At 38.1% G+C, this 19631-nt stretch overlaps 1 protein-coding gene across 5 annotated transcripts in view; it reads right to left on the bottom strand.

Annotated features, from left to right (window-relative positions):
• Positions 1-5482: 5482 nt before the first annotated feature.
• The window catches only part of LOC127875467 (pleckstrin homology domain-containing family H member 1-like), a 153461-nt gene continuing 139312 nt past the window's right edge, over positions 5483-19631 (bottom strand). For all 5 annotated transcript variants that reach the window (XM_052420535.1, XM_052420534.1, XM_052420539.1 and 2 more), the window contains 5 exons: positions 18445-18699; positions 17153-17282; positions 11377-11457; positions 10670-10822; positions 5483-8568 (listed from right to left, as the gene is read on the bottom strand). In XM_052420535.1, the coding sequence (XP_052276495.1) occupies positions 8482-8568; positions 10670-10822; positions 11377-11457; positions 17153-17282; positions 18445-18699 (706 nt within the window). In that variant the 3' untranslated portion in view covers positions 5483-8481. The remainder of the gene's footprint in view (positions 8569-10669; positions 10823-11376; positions 11458-17152; positions 17283-18444; positions 18700-19631) is intronic.

Genomic DNA, 19631 nt, shown 5'->3' with positions numbered 1-19631 from the left:
GGTGAGTGTCCCATTCCAACAACAATTTTAAGCTCGACTATTATATATGAAATATATATAGTGGAGCTATCCTACTCATCCAGGGCTTCGGGGTTTAGCTTTGGAATGTTAAAGTTTGCATACCACCTCAAATATTTTGTATGTCCCTTGACATATTGCTTTTATATTTTGTATACTTCTTTACCAACATGACCCCCAATCTAAAAAACAAGAGCAGACAACTGTAACAAGCATATGGCACCAATTATGGCCCTTTTTCCACTTAGAATATGCATATTATTGATAAATCTATGTTCAAGTTTGCGTACCACCTCACATACTTCTTTACCAACATGACCCCAATCTATAAACAAGAGCAGACAACTGTATCAAGCATTTTGTAAGAGTTATGTTCCCTTTTTATACTTAAAAAAATTGAAATTTTGGTTAAGTTTTGTGTTAAGGCTCACTTTATTCCAAAAGTATCAAAGCTATTGCTTTCATACTTGCAACACTTGCTATCATAAGGGGACTGTGCAGGCAAAGTTATGTAACTCTGACTGGCATTTTGACAGAATTATGGCCCCTTTTATACTTAGATAATTGAACATTTGGTTAAGTTTTGTGTGTTGGTCCATTTTACTCCTAAAGTATCATAGCAATTGCTTTCAGACTTGGATAACTCGCTAACTATCGTAAGGGGACTGTACAGGGCAAGTTGCCTAACTCTGGTTGGCTTTTAAACAGAATTATGGCCCTTTTTTGTCTTAGTAACTTTGAATATTTGTTAAATTTTGTGTTTATATCCACTAAACCTTTCATGAGGGTACTGTACCTGGCAAGTTGAATTTGACCTTGACCTTTGAATGACCTTGTCTCTCAAGGTCAAATAAATAAATTTTGCTAAAATTTTAAAACTTCTTTATTTATGATCAGATTTGATTCATACTTTGACAAAACAACACGTACCTGACATACCACAATGACACTTCAACGAAAGTTGTCATCAGGTGTTTCTAAGCTGCGCCTTCATGAACTATGTAATAGTTTTTTTCCTAAAAATGTACCACAACACATGATCACGTAGTGAAAAAACACATTAACCCTTTGCATGCTGGGAAATTTGTCGTCTGCAAAAATGTTGTCTGCTGAATTTCTAAAACAAGCTTAAATTTTCTTCGATTTTTTTTCAAAGAATACTATCAGAATAGCAAACAGTTTGGATCCTGATGAGACGCCACATTCTGTGGCGTCTCATCTGGATCCAAACTGTTTGCAAAGGCCTTTAAAATTCGGTTCCCGCACTGAAAGGGTTAAGTAGGGTTAGTTGTAACTAGGTATTATGAGAATGATGTATTGTATAACAGACAGAATAAGTAGCAAAATACAGACATGACAAGGCTTTCATTCAACGCAGTTTGTCATGTTTATAAACATGATGTGAATGCATGTAAGTATATTGTGTAAGAACATAATAGTTTTATGAACATGTTCAAAGGTCAGGTAAGTCATGTGTTTTACCAACATACCTTCAACCTAATGCAGGTATGGGTATGAATGCAAATGCATGCATTTACATTTTAATCACTCCAAATGGATGCACTGTTTATCAGAAAGTTGCTGAAGCGATAGTAAAATAGCACAAAAAGTATCTTTGGTAAATATATATATGTGAGCCTCGCACTGTGAAAAGGGGGCTTAATGCATGTGTGTAAAGTGTCATCCCAGATTAGCCTGTGCAGTCCGCACAGGCTAATCAGGACGTCACTTTATGCTTTTGTGATATTTTTTGGTTAAAGAAAGTCTCTTCTTAACAAAAGTCTAGTTAAGGCTGCAAGCCCTGTCTCTGATTGGGACAACACTTTACAGTCTAGTTAAGGCTGCAAGCCCTGTCTCTGATTGGGACAACACTTTACGCAGTCTAGTTAAGGCTGCAAGCCCTGTCTCTTATTGGGACAACACTTTACGCAGTCTAGTTAAGGCTGCAAGCCCTGTCTCTTATTGGGACAACACTTTACAGTCTAGTTAAGGCTGCAAGCCCTGTCTCTGATTGGGACAACACTTTACAGTCTAGTTAAGGCTGCAAGCCCTGTCTCTTATTGGGACAACACTTAGTTAAGGCTGCAAGCCCTGTCTCTTATTGGGACAACACTTTACGCAGTCTAGTTAAGGCTGCAAGCCCTGTCTCTGATTGGGACAACACTTTACAGTCTAGTTAAGGCTGCAAGCCCTGTCTCTTATTGGGACAACACTTAGTTAAGGCTGCAAGCCCTGTCTCTTATTGGGACAACACTTTACGCAGTCTAGTTAAGGCTGCAAGCCCTGTCTCTGATTGGGACAACACTTTACAGTCTAGTTAAGGCTGCAAGCCCTGTCTCTTATTGGGACAACACTTAGTTAAGGCTGCAAGCCCTGTCTCTTATTGGGACAACACTTTACAGTCTAGTTAAGGCTGCAAGCCCTGTCTCTGATTGGGACAACACTTTACGCAGTCTAGTTAAGGCTGCAAGCCCTGTCTCTGATTGGGACAACACTTTACGCAGTCTAGTTAAGGCTGCAAGCCCTGTCTCTTATTGGGACAACACTTAGTTAAGGCTGCAAGCCCTGTCTCTTATTGGGACAACACTTTACAGTCTAGTTAAGGCTGCAAGCCCTGTCTCTGATTGGGACAACACTTTACGCAGTCTAGTTAAGGCTGCAAGCCCTGTCTCTGATTGGGACAACACTTTACGCAGTCTAGTTAAGGCTGCAAGCCCTGTCTCTTATTGGGACAACACTTTACAGTCTAGTTAAGGCTGCAAGCCCTGTCTCTGATTGGGACAACACTTTACGCAGTCTAGTTAAGGCTGCAAGCCCTGTCTCTTATTGGGACAACACTTTACAGTCTAGTTAAGGCTGCAAGCCCTGTCTCTGATTGGGACAACACTTTACGCAGTCTAGTTAAGGCTGCAAGCCCTGTCTCTGATTGGGACAACACTTTACGCAGTCTAGTTAAGGCTGCAAGCCCTGTCTCTTATTGGGACAACACTTAGTTAAGGCTGCAAGCCCTGTCTCTTATTGGGACAAGACTTTACAGTCTAGTTAAGGCTGCAAGCCCTGTCTCTGATTGGGACAACACTTTACGCAGTCTAGTTAAGGCTGCAAGCCCTGTCTCTGATTGGGACAACACTTTACGCAGTCTAGTTAAGGCTGCAAGCCCTGTCTCTTATTGGGACAACACTTTACGCAGTCTAGTTAAGGCTGCAAGCCCTGTCTCTTATTGGGACAACACTTTACGCAGTCTAGTTAAGGCTGCAAGCCCTGTCTCTGATTGGGACAACACTTTACAGTCTAGTTAAGGCTGCAAGCCCTGTCTCTTATTGGGACAACACTTAGTTAAGGCTGCAAGCCCTGTCTCTTATTGGGACAACACTTTACGCAGTCTAGTTAAGGCTGCAAGCCCTGTCTCTGATTGGGACAACACTTTACAGTCTAGTTAAGGCTGCAAGCCCTGTCTCTTATTGGGACAACACTTAGTTAAGGCTGCAAGCCCTGTCTCTTATTGGGACAACACTTTACGCAGTCTAGTTAAGGCTGCAAGCCCTGTCTCTGATTGGGACAACACTTTACAGTCTAGTTAAGGCTGCAAGCCCTGTCTCTTATTGGGACAACACTTAGTTAAGGCTGCAAGCCCTGTCTCTTATTGGGACAACACTTTACGCAGTCTAGTTAAGGCTGCAAGCCCTGTCTCTTATTGGGACAACACTTTACAGTCTAGTTAAGGCTGCAAGCCTTGTCTCTTATTGGGACAACACTTAGTTAAGGCTGCAAGCCCTGTCTCTTATTGGGACAACACTTTACGCAGTCTAGTTAAGGCTGCAAGCCCTGTCTCTGATTGGGACAACACTTTACAGTCTAGTTAAGGCTGCAAGCCCTGTCTCTGATTGGGACAACACTTTACGCAGTCTAGTTAAGGCTGCAAGCCCTGTCTCTGATTGGGACAACACTTTACGCAGTCTAGTTAAGGCTGCAAGCCCTGTCTCTGATTGGGACAACACTTTACGCAGTCTAGTTAAGGCTGCAAGCCCTGTCTCTGATTGGGACAACACTTTACAGTCTAGTTAAGGCTGCAAGCCCTGTCTCTGATTGGGACAACACTTTACGCAGTCTAGTTAAGGCTGCAAGCCCTGTCTCTGATTGGGACAACACTTTACGCAGTCTAGTTAAGGCTGCAAGCCCTGTCTCTTATTGGGACAACACTTTACGCAGTCTAGTTAAGGCTGCAAGCCCTGTCTCTTATTGGGACAACACTTTACGCAGTCTAGTTAAGGCTGCAAGCCCTGTCTCTGATTGGGACAACACTTTACGCAGTCTAGTTAAGGCTGCAAGCCCTGTCTCTGATTGGGACAACACTTTACAGTCTAGTTAAGGCTGCAAGCCCTGTCTCTGATTGGGACAACACTTTACGCAGTCTAGTTAAGGCTGCAAGCCCTGTCTCTGATTGGGACAACACTTTACAGTCTAGTTAAGGCTGCAAGCCCTGTCTCTGATTGGGACAACACTTTACGCAGTCTAGTTAAGGCTGCAAGCCCTGTCTCTGATTGGGACAACACTTTACGCAGTCTAGTTAAGGCTGCAAGCCCTGTCTCTGATTGGGACAACACTTTACGCAGTCTAGTTAAGGCTGCAAGCCCTGTCTCTGATTGGGACAACACTTTACAGTCTAGTTAAGGCTGCAAGCCCTGTCTCTGATTGGGACAACACTTTACGCAGTCTAGTTAAGGCTGCAAGCCCTGTCTCTGATTGGGACAACACTTTACGCAGTCTAGTTAAGGCTGCAAGCCCTGTCTCTTATTGGGACAACACTTTACGCAGTCTAGTTAAGGCTGCAAGCCCTGTCTCTTATTGGGACAACACTTTACGCAGTCTAGTTAAGGCTGCAAGCCCTGTCTCTGATTGGGACAACACTTTACGCAGTCTAGTTAAGGCTGCAAGCCCTGTCTCTGATTGGGACAACACTTTACAGTCTAGTTAAGGCTGCAAGCCCTGTCTCTGATTGGGACAACACTTTACGCAGTCTAGTTAAGGCTGCAAGCCCTGTCTCTGATTGGGACAACACTTTACGTCTAGTTAAGGCTGAAAGCCCTGTCTCTTATTGGGACAACACTTTACGTCTAGTTAAGGCTGCAAGCCCTGTCTCTTATTGGGACAACACTTTACGTCTAGTTAAGGCTGAAAGCCCTGTCTCTTATTGGGACAACACTTTCACACATGCATTTAACCCCCTTTCCACGAACCAATTATGTCCATAACTTTAATTGCTAATGGATATATCTTGCTGGTAGAATGTCTTTGTATAAACATTTCAACAGCATCGAAATGTTGAAATAAACAAACTTCCCGAGATATACATGTACACATCTCCTTAACAATTTGTGGAACTCCAACTCTAGCCACCCCTCTCCCTCCCTCCTACCCTCTCCTCCCCAAACCACCATACTGCATACAAGAAACAAAGAAAATATCAAGATTTGAATTTTATAATCTTACACTTTCTTGTTGTGTAACAACCAAAGTCTAGCAGGTAAAATCATAAAATAGCACATACATTACATCAAAGATTATTGTACAGTTAAAAGGCCATTGACCACTCGCCAAATAAGCAATCACTCTGCCCACTTAGTTTTGTTTACATAAAATGCTAATTCCGTTACTCTGTTACTCTTTGTTTTTACGGACCATGCTGCGGCAATAAAAGGGAACTTGATTGGTTATGTTGTCACTTTGATTGACAGTTGGCAAAATATTGCTCTTTAATAATATTACAAATATAACAAATTAACAATGTCATGATCAATTTACCCCACTGTACATAACAAAACTGAAAGTATATTTCAATACTGTAAATGCATGAATCATAACATCTTCATGATTGTATCAATAGCAAATTAATAAAACAAATTCATTAACAATAAAACCCTGAGTTCAATCAATTTCATACACATACGTTAAGGGGTTAAGGGACAACAAATGTTCAAAAGCTGAAATGTGTAGCCTCTTATTCCATTGCTTCAACTAAACTGAGTAATTCTGTGATATACTTTAGTCTTAATACCATATTATAATCATATTATTAGTAACTTGATAAAAAAAACAGTGAAATCGCTATCAGAGCAACACACGTATTTGGTTTTCACATAGATAAAAATATGAGCATTGTTACAGAAAAACTGGGCTAAATGCATATGCGTAAACTGTTGTCCCAGATTAATCAGGGATGACACTGTCCGCCTAAACTGGTGATTTGATCAGTAGTGTTCCTTTAAAGCAGCAATACCATAAAAGCATAAACTGTTGTTCCTGATTAGCCTGTGCAGACAACACAGGCTAATCTGGGACTACACTTTACACACATGAAATAATTAAAAGCCCAGGTTTCCACAAACAAGACTCTTGTTATGAATACAATAGTGTTGATAAATGGATTGAAGCATACATATTTCACCTTTTAAATACTATGTCCATGTGATTCAATGCCATTTTTTTATGTTATCACAGTTAACTATACACACAACTGGTAATACTTAAAAAGCATGGCATATGTGTTGACACCAACTGTCTCGGCATCATTTTCAGAGAAATTGAGAAATTCCAAACTAATATTGTTTGTTTACCATTTGTACAAAACATATATGTATGTCGTCAAAATCAAATTTGTTTATAATGGAGACATACATAAATCAACATGCACTTACAAACTACATTTGTATATGTAACATAACTTTTTTAAACCAATGCATCTTCTCATAAAACAAATATCACAAAAGTTGCAAATGCATCACATACTTTTGCACAAATTAAATATTGCAACTGCCAAATATTATGCTTAAGATGCTATAAGAAGACAAGCTTGCTTTAACCACTGTACAATCTTCATACATTTACATTACAAGTTACATGTAATATACAGAGGTTCGTTAGTGGAACAAGAACTGAAGCTTTCATAAATTACATTTTAAAATACAATATTATCTCACTAGGAGTGTGAGTGCATTTTGTACTTAAAGAAAAAAAGATACTAGGGAAGCTAGATACATGTTTTCACAAGTGCTACTAGTGAATAAAAAGTCTGGAAGAAATAGTATAGTAGCACTCAAAAATTAAGAACATTTGTTAATTTGGAACCAAACCTCCGGCATTTAAATAAGACACAGCAGATAAAAGTAAAAACTAAATGAAAAATCATTTCTTCAGGTACAAATACTATTTTTACAAGAAAGACATCTCGAAAGAAATTTTACAGTCTCCTCAAGACACTTTATCATGCACTTGTGATCTGCTGGGCAATTTTTTGTTAAAAAGACATTCAAATTATTGTTGTAAAAACACTTGTCATGGTTCGAATGGGTTTGATGAAGTCTTGCAGGGATTCACTGTTAACGTAATTACAATAAATATCAAAATTAAATATACCATCAAAATTGACCCATTCTAGCTATAAGGCTACAATTTTTTTCTCTCAAAAATTCCATTCAATATTCATTTGGACGAACATTTGAATTGCTTGTCACAATTGTATTTATGTACAAATGACAAGTTATTAACCATGCTTTAATGTAACATTAGAACATAAAAGTTTATCAGACTAATCCAGAAATAACATTAAAACCAACTGGCCAACTGACAATAAAAATGAACAGTATGCATAGTGATGATGAAGGACAAAACAGTAAAAGGAAACAACACAACAAAAACATCAACAAATAACTATTACATCACATTAAGTCATGTAAAATCTACTAGAGCCACATGTGCCCAAATTTTTTAACACTGGAGAGAGTAAATAAAACCAATGTTGCGACATATATCAGAAACAGACACCTTTCAAAATGCTAAAGTCTTATCAACCTTGCTTAATATGTGCCGAAAATATCCTTTAAATTTGATGAAAAATATGTAAGACAAAAATTTTGATATATGTGATTTGAACGTTTTAATTTGAAAACAAACTTAAAAATAGTCTGTGATAATTGTACTGTTTAATAGAAAAACAAGCGCTTTGTTTGTGAAACACAATGCCCCCTACTGCGCTGCTTTGAAGCCATATATTTGACCTTTAACCTTGAAGGATGATCTTGACCTTTCACTATCTTCAATATTGCAAAAGTTATGACCAAGGTTAAAGTTTTGTGACAGACACACAGACACACACATACAATGACAGACGGGCAAAAAACAATATTTCCCCGATCATTCGATCTGTTGGCATAAAAAGTAATCTGCCACTCAGACCAATTTTGAGACAAGTAATATTGAGTACTGTGTACAAATATATTAAATATGAGAAAATTGGTGAACATAAACAAATGAAATATTTATGTACATGAGGTATCGTGAGACAATCAGGCTTTTTTTTTTAAATTACCAATAATAAGCTTTGTGACCTTGTTAGGCCAAGGGCCCCAATAACATGTAATCCCAAAGACAAGGGACAACATTTTTCAAGTGCCCCACTGCGCATGTTCACACAAGTCCACCGTTGGGTTCCTGTGACTGTCTCTGTACCCGCGAGTTGATATAGCTGGCTATGAGATGGGTCGCCTCTAAAATCTGCAACACGCAAGTAACATAATTATGAAGGAAAAAAATAGTAATCTTATGATCCAAATAAAAATATTGGACAATGTTAGTGAAATTAATATTCAAAGATTTATTATGCATGGTGCTAAAATACTTTTTAAATGAAAAAAACAATAAACTGAAAAAGGTCACTTGTGAACAATATTCAAGGGTCATTACTCTTACTATAAAGAGTTAAAAAGATACAGATTATATAAAGGATATTTGTTGGATCCGGTGGATTATCGATTTTAATTCACGAGTGATCATAGAAAAAGATATTTTCACGAGTGGCGCAGCTACGAGTGAAAATATATATTTTCTATGATCACGAGTGAATTAAAATCCATATTCCACCAAATCCAACACATTTTTTTTATTGTATGCTTTTTTTCACAGTTTATTTACATTGGTATAAAAGAGTTTAACTAAAGAATTTCGCTGGAATAATGACGTCATTTCGTCAAAAAATGACGTCATTTCACAGTAAACAGTGAAAATTATCGATAATTTTCACTGTTTAAAACAGTGAAATTATCAGTTTTAATTCACTGATATTTCGCTATAAACCTTCGGAAAGCATAAAATAAAAGGTAGACATATGACTTCTTTCCAGATACTTCTAGTGAAATGTTTGTCAACCAATTGACCAAGCCGCCACTGTAAATCAAACTAACCAATAATTGAAACGTTGCCTGTCAAACAAAGAGTGTCACTATAATGAAGAGACTGTTATATATGTAAGTTGGTAGAGACCAAATTACTTGATTACTAGTAAATTCCCAACTACCAGTGTATTAAGCTGTTGTCCTCAAATATACATTTTTTTAAATAAATGAATCAAAGAAAGTACATCAGATTGACCAAACATAAGAATTAAAAGAGCAGATATATATGGCATGTTTGTGATTACATTGGTGGATTGTACCCACTGGTAGACTGTACTCGAATATATATATGTTTACTCTAAAATAATAGTAAAGTACTTAGTGTCTGTATGAATAACCCAGGGTCATCAACCAATGCCTTATACAGATCACTGCCAGGCCGATTCGTTCCATTCATTAACCCTTTCCCACTTAGAAACATATTTTGACGGATTTGTAGTCCCTCAGAAAGTTACATTTAATTTAAGACCTTTCTTACTAGATTCAAGTTTTAAAGGTTTCATTTCCAACCATTAGATACTGATGAGCAGCAAACAGCATAAAACCTGAACTCGCATGATGTTCTGGTTTCATGCTGTTTGCATACAGCCATTTTCACTTCGCTTCAGAGTGGGAAAGTTTATTAAACGCAAATCTAGGAGACAAATAATGGCTGATGGTTGCAGATAAGAATTAGTTTTTTATTAGTTTTATGTAATGGAATAGGGATTGGCAGGAAGGATCTATGATCACTATCAACAATTGAATTGAACTCTGCAAAAGCAGTATCATATCTTGTGTTTTTCATGAATTAACAAGGTACATAATGTATATCTCGCCAATGTTGATTCTGGCAGTAGTAAAGTCTGTTAGTATAAATTACACGCTTGAATTCCATCGTGTATTTGTATTTAGTTTTGTTCATGAATGTATTCCACGGTTTTAATGATGAAAGCCATCACGTTACAGGACATTTTTGTAACATGAAGAAAGCTTGACTCAATCATAGAAGGCAGAAACAGACAATAAGCTTTGGTCCAAACGGTTCCAGTACAGAAACAAATGCATTAATTGTAACAGTATATGAGTCGTGTTCTGAGAAAACTGGGCATTATGCATGTGCGTAAAGTGTCGTCCCAGATTAGCCTGTGCATCCCACACAGGCTAATCAGGGACGACACTTTCCGCCTTAACAAGATTTTCGGTAGGAAGGGACTTCTTTTAAACGAAAAATATCATAAAAGCAGAAAGTGTTGTCCCTGATTAGCCTGTGCGGACTGCACAGGCTAATCTGTGGCAACACTACGCACAGTCATTATGCCCAGTTTTCTCAGAACGCGACACATATCAATGTATCCATGCATAAAATTCAAGGCCAGGAAAAGTTTGGTGACATCTACCTGAACCAAGTCCCATACCAATATTACCCAATAGGCAAAGCAAACCTTGTGTTTTGCAAGAATGAAGAGCAGTTTCTGAGTGCGGTGTTCGTAGTGGTGTGGAGCAGACTCGAGCAGCTGGTTGACGACTATCATGAGATCATCATTCCAGCCACCGAATGTCACCACGGAACGAAAGTCGTACTGGTGGATGGGTTGCTGTAGAAGAGAATATGAGAGGGGTGTTTAGTTTAAACCCAATTTATTTTAGCTCAGTTGAATTTATAGTACTTACTACTTATTTGAAACTCTCTCGAGTCAGTTTCCTGGGTCTAGAACCAGTACTTGGTGTCTTTGAGAGATTCTAATGAATGCTCCCACAGTGGGGATTAAATCCATGACCTCCTGGTTGCTAGGCAGACACCTTATCCTGTGTATTTTGCTTTTGATGTTGCTGGTTGTTTGTTTTGTTTTTGTTTTGTTTTTTTTTTCATTTTCACATATGACCCCCCCTTATATGTGGAGCATAAATTCATAAGGTTTGAAAGGGCTAAATTAATTTCATTTGTTGATAAAGGATAATGACAAGAACTTGAAGAAGTGCCGAGTACCGGTACAAGAACCACGACACTCTCTATAGTATTTATAGTATTTTTTTTATAATTGATATTTGCTTGATCTTGTGCTGAGAAAACTGCATTTTCTCTGAAGCTTAACATGAAATGTACAAAATGGATTCAAATGAACCTTCATATATTGATAAAGGGCTTTACCATGGTGGAGTATTCAAGGACAGCAACTCCTTCCTCCTGTACAGCCAACCAAACATCGTCTGGAGAAGTGGTCTCCCTTTCCTACAACAGAACACACCCAATTTAGGAATGGACAAGGCAGTTCATTGTCATGTTCTTAGGGCTGTAAATTTCATTTACTTCTTTTAAGTAATTTTAGTTCTGGTGGACTTTCTCTCCTACAACAGGATACACACAATTTAAATATAGTTGATAATCACAAAATGACACATGAATAGAAAACAAGAAAGTGTTTTTGTCTGCACAAATTCCTATTAATGGGTAGTACTTGTATAACCTTGTTGGACAGAACAAATGGAGGCGATTTCTGTACAGCTTTACAACAGGCTGTCAATCTTGTACAGAAATACTCAAGTTCAAATTTAACAAAAGAGTATCTTTTTAATCTTCCTCGCAACTTAATTTGTTCTAAGAATGATTTCATTTTGCCTTGTTTTGGGAAAACTGGAAGTGTTGTCCCAGACAGGCTAATCAGAAATGACACTTTCTGCTTCAATATTATTTTTCTATTTAACTCTTTCAGTGCGAGAACCGAATTTTGAAGGCCTGTGCAAACAGTTTGGATCCAGATGAGACGCCACAGAACGTGGCGTCTCATCAGGATCCAAACTGTTTGCTATTCTGACAGTATTCTTTGAAAAAAATCGAAGAAAATGCTAATTTTAGAAATTAAGCAGACAACATTTTAGCAGACGACAAATTTCCCAGCATGCAAAGGGTTAACACAGTCTCTTCTTAACAAAATCCAGTTTCTGCGAAGGCTAATCTGGAATGACACTTAACGCACATGCATTAAGCCTAGTTTTCCCAGAACAAGGCTTATAGGGTAAAGTGATCGTGCGTCTGACACGACCTAAAGTTGGACGTTTTTGGACCCGTTTTTCTGTCGATTTTAGACAGTTCAGCATGTAAACAAGTGTACATTAACCGAAATAAATATTTAAACCAATCAAATAAGTCGTTTGTCTGTTGTGGCGTTCTTCCCAGCATTCCTGAAGTTCATTTCTAAAAATACCTTCACAGGCGCGAATTTCAAAATTAACAACGCAAAAGAAGTAAGTTTTGTTTGGGTTTGAAACAGTCTAGCAGTGTTGAAATCTGTTTGAGCAATTGACATCATTGTTTAAGCTGTAGAACTATGACCATTTTGTAAACTAAATTTAAGTTTTATCGTAGTTTCTTTGAACATGAACCATTTTAGATATTGAGTTGGACAGCAAAACAACGCAATTTGATATTGAGTTGGACACTATCAGACTCATTGTCAGTTTTGAATAAACAATGTTTAACCTATATTTACTAGGGCTGCAACGTATCCAAAAAATTTGTTCGGATCCGAATCCAAATATGGTTTCTTGCAGTTTTTCGGATCCGGATCCCTCAGATAAGAGAAAAGAAAAAATTTCTGTCTAAATTAAAGTAATCAATGTTTTAGAAGTATAATTTGACTCAAAAACATTAAACATTTATTAACAAAAAACATAACACATTTCTCGTTTAACATTGTAGCGATGTCCAAATAAAACGAAATCTTAACACTTATACTCCTAATAGTTTGCTCGTTAAAATACACTTTTTACTGTTCATAAGTTTGATGTTTGTTTTCACAAAAATAAACATATCAACATTGCCCGGTTCCAGGCAAGCCCCATGAGCATTGACAGGGTCTCCTGCTGTGGAAAAGATTCTCTCACTGGGCACTGAGGTTCCATGCATCACAAGAAAGCATTTAAACTTAGTATATGACGAAATATGCTTTCAAGACAATACATTATGCAGGAACACAATTTGACAGGTCGCGAAATTATGCAAAATTTACCTGAATCACCTTCTAGCCGCACTGGATCCACTACCGTTGTTTTTAATACAACTCAGAAAGACAATAAGGATTGAAAACTTACTTATTGCCATTAGGAATTGCATTTGTAATTTGTAGATCCTCCATGATTTCGAATTAGTTTTGCTTTCGAGGCTCATTACGGAATGTCCAATGACAATAAAAGCCTAAGGATCTCGAATGATCTGCTATTTGACTGTCACTGGTTAATAAATATCGACTATTACACGTATGATTTATCTTTTAAACAGAACCAGTCTGTATAAAAAACAATACTTGTGAAAACAGTGCTAGGTTACATACAACTATGAAAATAAATATCCGGAAAGGATTTTCAGGGGTGGATCCATACCCGCGAATCATCGGATATTTCGGGTACCCGTTGCAGCCCTAATATTTACATATGAGAGTTTACAGAAAGGTCTAAAATACAGAAATAAGCCTATTTTATTACGTGTTTACGTGGAATTAAATGCAAATGTTGACAAGTCAAATAGCTCTTATATGTTCCATTCATCAAACAGTTTACTCGGTCTGTGCTAGATTGTTCTAATTAATTTGTTCAAAGTGTGTTTTTTTTACTACTTTTGTTTAAAAGTTCATTTCCAGCACAAAATGAGCACGTAAACCAAATTCTTACATGTTGCGTTTTCCGAAATTCCTTGATATCTAACGATGTTAATTCATACAAAAATATCATGTGAGAAATTGGGCTACGTTGGTAATAATAGGATTTTACCACTATTTTACACTGTTTGCACTTTGTAGTTAATAGTTTGTGCAGTTGTATTTCACTTTTTAATTAATAGGATGAAGAACGTGATAATCCGCAAGTTTCATGTTGTCGGTATGCACCATACAGGTGCAGCTAGAAGTCGGTCCATTGCATTATTGTCGTCATGAACCTGGTAACCAAAAGGACTGTAATGCGATTGCAGTTTATGGAGACTCACACCTGCACCAGCGCTGATATTATCTTCGCCATAAGGATGCCCTAAAGCTCAAGACTGTATTGACTTTTGCAAAAGGGTTGTGTTACCTTCGGGCTAAAAAAGTCCCCAGAAAAGTTTTCAAAGCTGCACGGGCCGATGCAGAATTGCAGTATCGGCTTCCGTTGCTGCGAAACAGATGCAGACTCCATAGCTGAGCCTGAGATATTAACGAGTTCATACATATATAAAATCAATTAACATTCTGTGAAATTTGACAGTGCAGCTACAGTTGACAGTTTCTTATTTTCAATGTTTTATTCATTATGTATGTTTATATTTGCCAATAAATAAAATAAGTGTATTTAAAACGTATCGGCTTAATTTTGGATATTTCAGTGGCTCCATATAATCAGGATGTCTGTTCGCCGCAATGAATATAATGTTCCCAAATCGTCTTTGCCTGATATGGTGACTGGTAAAGCACGGCTCTGTCTGGGGTAAAAAGCCCAAAATGTCCTCGACTGATGAAAAGGCTCTAATTGAGGCCGCCAATTCATACCCGGCCAGGGATTTTGGGTTGAGTAAAGGTAACATTTAAAGGTACGTGGGAATTTTTACCAATCAGAAAGGCGCATCGTTTAAGCGTGGCAGGCCTTTGGATATGTGGTGGATATTGATAAAGCTGAAAGCTCGGAACCCTGAGTTCTCCTTGCGAAGCCCTCAGTTAACTGCAGCAAACAGGCACACGGCCATGACATGTAATGCACCAAAAGAAACTAGAGCTTTGTCACAGACGCGACGAATACCCCCTACATGCCGCATTGACAAATAATTTTTTGCATGTCATCTTCACAAAAAACAGCGGACACCATGTTCAATTTTTAAAACGCACTAAGTAACCCCTTGACCTAGTTTTTGACCCAGAAAGGCCCATGTTCTGACTTGGCCTTAAGATCATCTCCATAAAACTTCTGACCAAGTTTGGTGAAGATCGGATGTAAACTACTTGAATGAGAGTGCGGACACCATGCTGAATGTTAAAAAACGCACTTAGTAACCCCGTGACCTAGTTTCAGGCCCGGAATGGCCCATGTTCAAACTTGTCCTAGAGATCATTGAGATAAAACTTTTGACCAAGTTTGGTGAGGATTGGATGAAAACTACTTGAATTAGAGAGCGGACAATATGGTGAGGTTTAAAACGCACTAAGATACCCCATGACCTTGTTTTTAACCCGGCATGACCCATTTCAAACTGGACCTAGACATCATCTAGATACAACTTCTGACCAAGTTTGAAGATTGGATGAAAACTTCTTGAATTAGAGAGCGGACAACATGGTGAGGTTTTAAACGCACTAAGTGACCCCGTGACCTTGTTTTTGACCTGGCATGACCCATATTCAAACTTGCCCTAGACATTATCAAGATACAACTTCTGATCAATTTTGGTGAAGATTGGATAAAAACTACTTGAATTAGAGAGCGGACAACATGGTGAGGTTTAAAACACTAAGTGTCCCTGTGACCTAGTTTTTGACCCGGCATGGCCCATGTTTGATCTTGACCTACACATCATCTAGTTACAACTTCTGACCAAGTGTGGTGAAGATCGGATTTAAACTACTTGAAATAGAGAGCGGACACCATGCTCAATGTGTAAAACGTACTAAGTGACCTTGTGACCTAGTTTTTGATCTGGCATGGCCCATATTCGAACTTGGCCTTCAGATCATCTAGATAAAACTTCTGACCAAGTTTGGTGAAGATCGGATGAAAACTACTTGAATCAAAAAGAGGACACCATGCTGAAAGTTAAAAAACGCACTAAGTGACCCCTTGACCTAGTTTTTGACCCGACAAGGCCCATGTTCGAACTTGGCCTTAAGATCATCTAGATACAACTTCTGACCAAGTTTTGTGAAGATCAGATGAAAACTACTTGAATTAGAGAGTGGACAACATGCTGAATGTTTAAAACGCACAAGTGACCCCGTGACCTAGTTTTTGATCCGGCAAGGCCCATGTTCGAACTTGGCCTTAAGATCATCTAGATACAACTTCTGACCAAGTTTGGTGAAGATCGGATGAAAACTACTTGAATTAGAGAGCGGACACTTAATACGGACCGACAGACCGACCGACAGACAAGTTCACTCCTATATACCCCCCTAAACTTCGTTTGTGGGGGTATAAAAAAAGTTGCGTACACACATGTTTGAGTGGTTTTGTAACTGGATAACTCATAAATACGAATTAGAAATTATGCTGTACATTGTATTTGTCCTTTAGCTTGAAAACATGAATCTTCAATCTTCAACTTGTTTTCGATACCCGATGGGCTTCATAGACGTTCATGTCCACACACGCTAACACAGGTAGTGCATTCAGCAAGGCATCGTAACTATATAACTATATAGTTGCCCAATATTATCCTGATACTCTTGAATAGTGTGAAAATAAATTAAGCTAAACCTCGCTGGTCTAGTATGGCAACCACCAATCGAACTTGTATGCACCGGAAACGAAGTCGAACCCGGGTCGCCGAGCTTAGAAGCATGTGTAGCAACCACTGGTCGATAACGTAAGTATATAAGTAATTTTACGTCATTTAATTAGATTAATTCATTTCAATATAAACCAAATATTGAAAAAGCATTAAACAACAAATATTTTTGCATTATTGACTTAAAATAGTATTAAACCAATATCATTTACTCTGACATCTCTCACTGTCCGACTCAATATCAAAACTGTCCGACTCACAATCGAACTGGAGTAGCTGTATTCAACTACACAAATAGGCGAAATCTAAACCGTTTTTCCTGCAAAAACAGTTGAAATGCGTAGCAGGAATAATAGGCTGGGTACCAGTATGAAGAAACCGTCCTGACCGTTCTAAATATAGCTTAAATAATTCGAAACGGAAAACACTGTCCGACTCACAATCACTTTACCCTATTACTTACCCTGGTGAGAAAGAGCTTGGCCCCACAGAACTGCCACTTGTGAGCCACGGCCAGGTACACCCTGACACAGTCCTGCTGACTCCGCCCCCGTAGGGAGCTCCAACGCTCAACCAGCCTGTCCTGCAGCTTCCTGCAAGGGTTTGTGTAGTATCAGTTGGAAGAGTTTGTGTGGTTCAAAAAAAGAAAATTGTGTCTGGAAGTGACACGCTTACAGTGATGAAGTTTATGAAGTTAAAATTAAACCCTAGGGAAATCTCCAAAAAGTTCATTACACTAACTTATGACATTCTATATGTCAGCTATGCCCATACCTATGTTCAAGGGTACATAAGACATGCATAAAAAGATCACTAGTTGGAAAATATGCTTGGCTTAACTTCATACTAATGTACTATTTCAATCAATTGAGAAATGTAGGAGCAGTTGGCTCCAAATAAAACACACATACCAATGTCTAAGTTAAATGATATATCACAGCCATACCAATGGCTAAGTTAAATGACATATGGCTGCCATACCAATGGCTATTTTATTAAGTTGAATGACATGGCAGCCATACAAACCGCTAAGTTAAATGACATAGTGTAGCCATACCAATGGCTTTATTAAATGATATATGGCAGCCATACCAATGGCTAAGTTAAATGACATGGCAGCCATACCAATGGCTAAATTAAATGACATATGGCAGCCATACCAATGACTATATTAAATGATATATGGCAGCCATACCAACCTCTAAGTTAAATGACATAGTGAAGCCATACCAATGGCTATATTAAATAATATATGGCAGCCATACCAATGGCTCAGTTAAATGACATGGCAGCCATACCAATGGCTAAATTAAATGACATATGGCAGCCATACCAATGGCTAAGTTAAATGACATATGGCAGCCATACCAATGGCTAAGTTAAATGACATATGGCAGCCATACCAATGGCTATATCAAATGATATATGGCAGCCATACCAATGGCTAAGTAAAACGACATGGCAGCCATACCAATGGCTAAATTAAATGACAAATGGCAGCCATACCAATGGCTAAGTTAAATGAAATGTAACTTTGTAAAAAGTGGATCACCATGTCTTCACTGCATGGTGATGACATGTTTCAAGCTACAATTCATTTGCTTGAGAAATGAGGAAGAAGTTCACTCCAAAAACTTACAACATTTGATGCAAACATTTCAACCACCAAACCGACCAATCCACATAATGACTACAACCTAAACAAGGTTTAAAAATACTCTGAAGTACAAAAGGTAGGTTAATTAATTTTCTAACCTCAGGCCTTCATCTAGTGCGTCCTTATACTTCTTTGGGTAGAACCTCTCAAGGACCTGTGAGACGTGATGGTTCAACCCCGCGTCACTAGCCTTCAGGTCCCCGTACTCTATCTGACCCATGAGCGAGGCCAGTTCCAGCGCGAGGTCACGGTTCAGCGGAAAACGGCTGCACACAATCTCCTCGTTGATCTGGTAGGTGAGCAGCAGCTTCTCTCGGTCTGTCTCAAACCTGCTCGTGCTCTTGTAGTACAACCTGGGCAGAAAAGGGGGGCAGAATTATGTTATTTATAAACTCAAAATCAGTGTTTTGCTCCACAATATTTGTCCAAGGCCAATAATTCCATATTTTTCAGACTAATTTTAGGACATACAATGTGGTCAAAGTACAACTTGTACAAAATAGGAAATCATTTGTTTTATGAATGATAAGAATAACCTATAGCAGCACATCTCAGTAAATTAAAGCGTGTGAGTCCATTCAATGAAGCAATTTATGTAAGTTGATTATGCCAAAAGTATGCTTCTCCTCATGTCTTGCACTATTTCATATTACATCCAAGAATGTGCTTCTCATGTGATAACTCATTACACAGGCTAATTTACTAATGCTTACTCTGGGATCAATCAACATAATATTCTGTATATTTTACTTTAGTTTCCCTTGTAACTAATGGTGTATTCTGTCTCTTAAACTACTTGTGTTATTGCAATATGACCTCAGGCACACTAAATTAATTAATTTGCTAATTTTTAGTATAATTTCAATGCCAAAAAGTATCTAATTTTAGCCAAGTCCAGTACAAATATTTCCAACTGTAGAGTTGTCTGGTATAGAAATAAAGAGTTTGAAGGTGCAAAATCCATTTAACTTTTATGTTTTTACTTACTAATTTTTGTAAAAGTTCCAAAAGTTTAAAGTATAGGTCATACTCAAACAAACAATGTGTTTGTGAAACACTATGTACCCATATATATGATTTTACCTTTGACCTTGAAGGATGACCTTGACATTTCACCACTCAAAATGTGCAGCTCCACGAGATACACATGCATGCAAAATATGAAGTTGCTATCTTCAATATTGCAAAAGTTATGTAAATTTTAAAGTTGGGGCAAACAAACAAACAAACCAACAAACAAACCAACAGACAGGACAAAAACAATATGCCCCCCACTATAGTGGTG

This window comes from Dreissena polymorpha, chromosome 3 (genome assembly GCF_020536995.1).
Source record: "Dreissena polymorpha isolate Duluth1 chromosome 3, UMN_Dpol_1.0, whole genome shotgun sequence".
Lineage (NCBI taxonomy): Eukaryota > Metazoa > Mollusca > Bivalvia > Myida > Dreissenidae > Dreissena > Dreissena polymorpha.
Note: the sequence above shows the minus strand (reverse complement) of the source record. Positions and strands in the feature narration are given on the sequence as shown.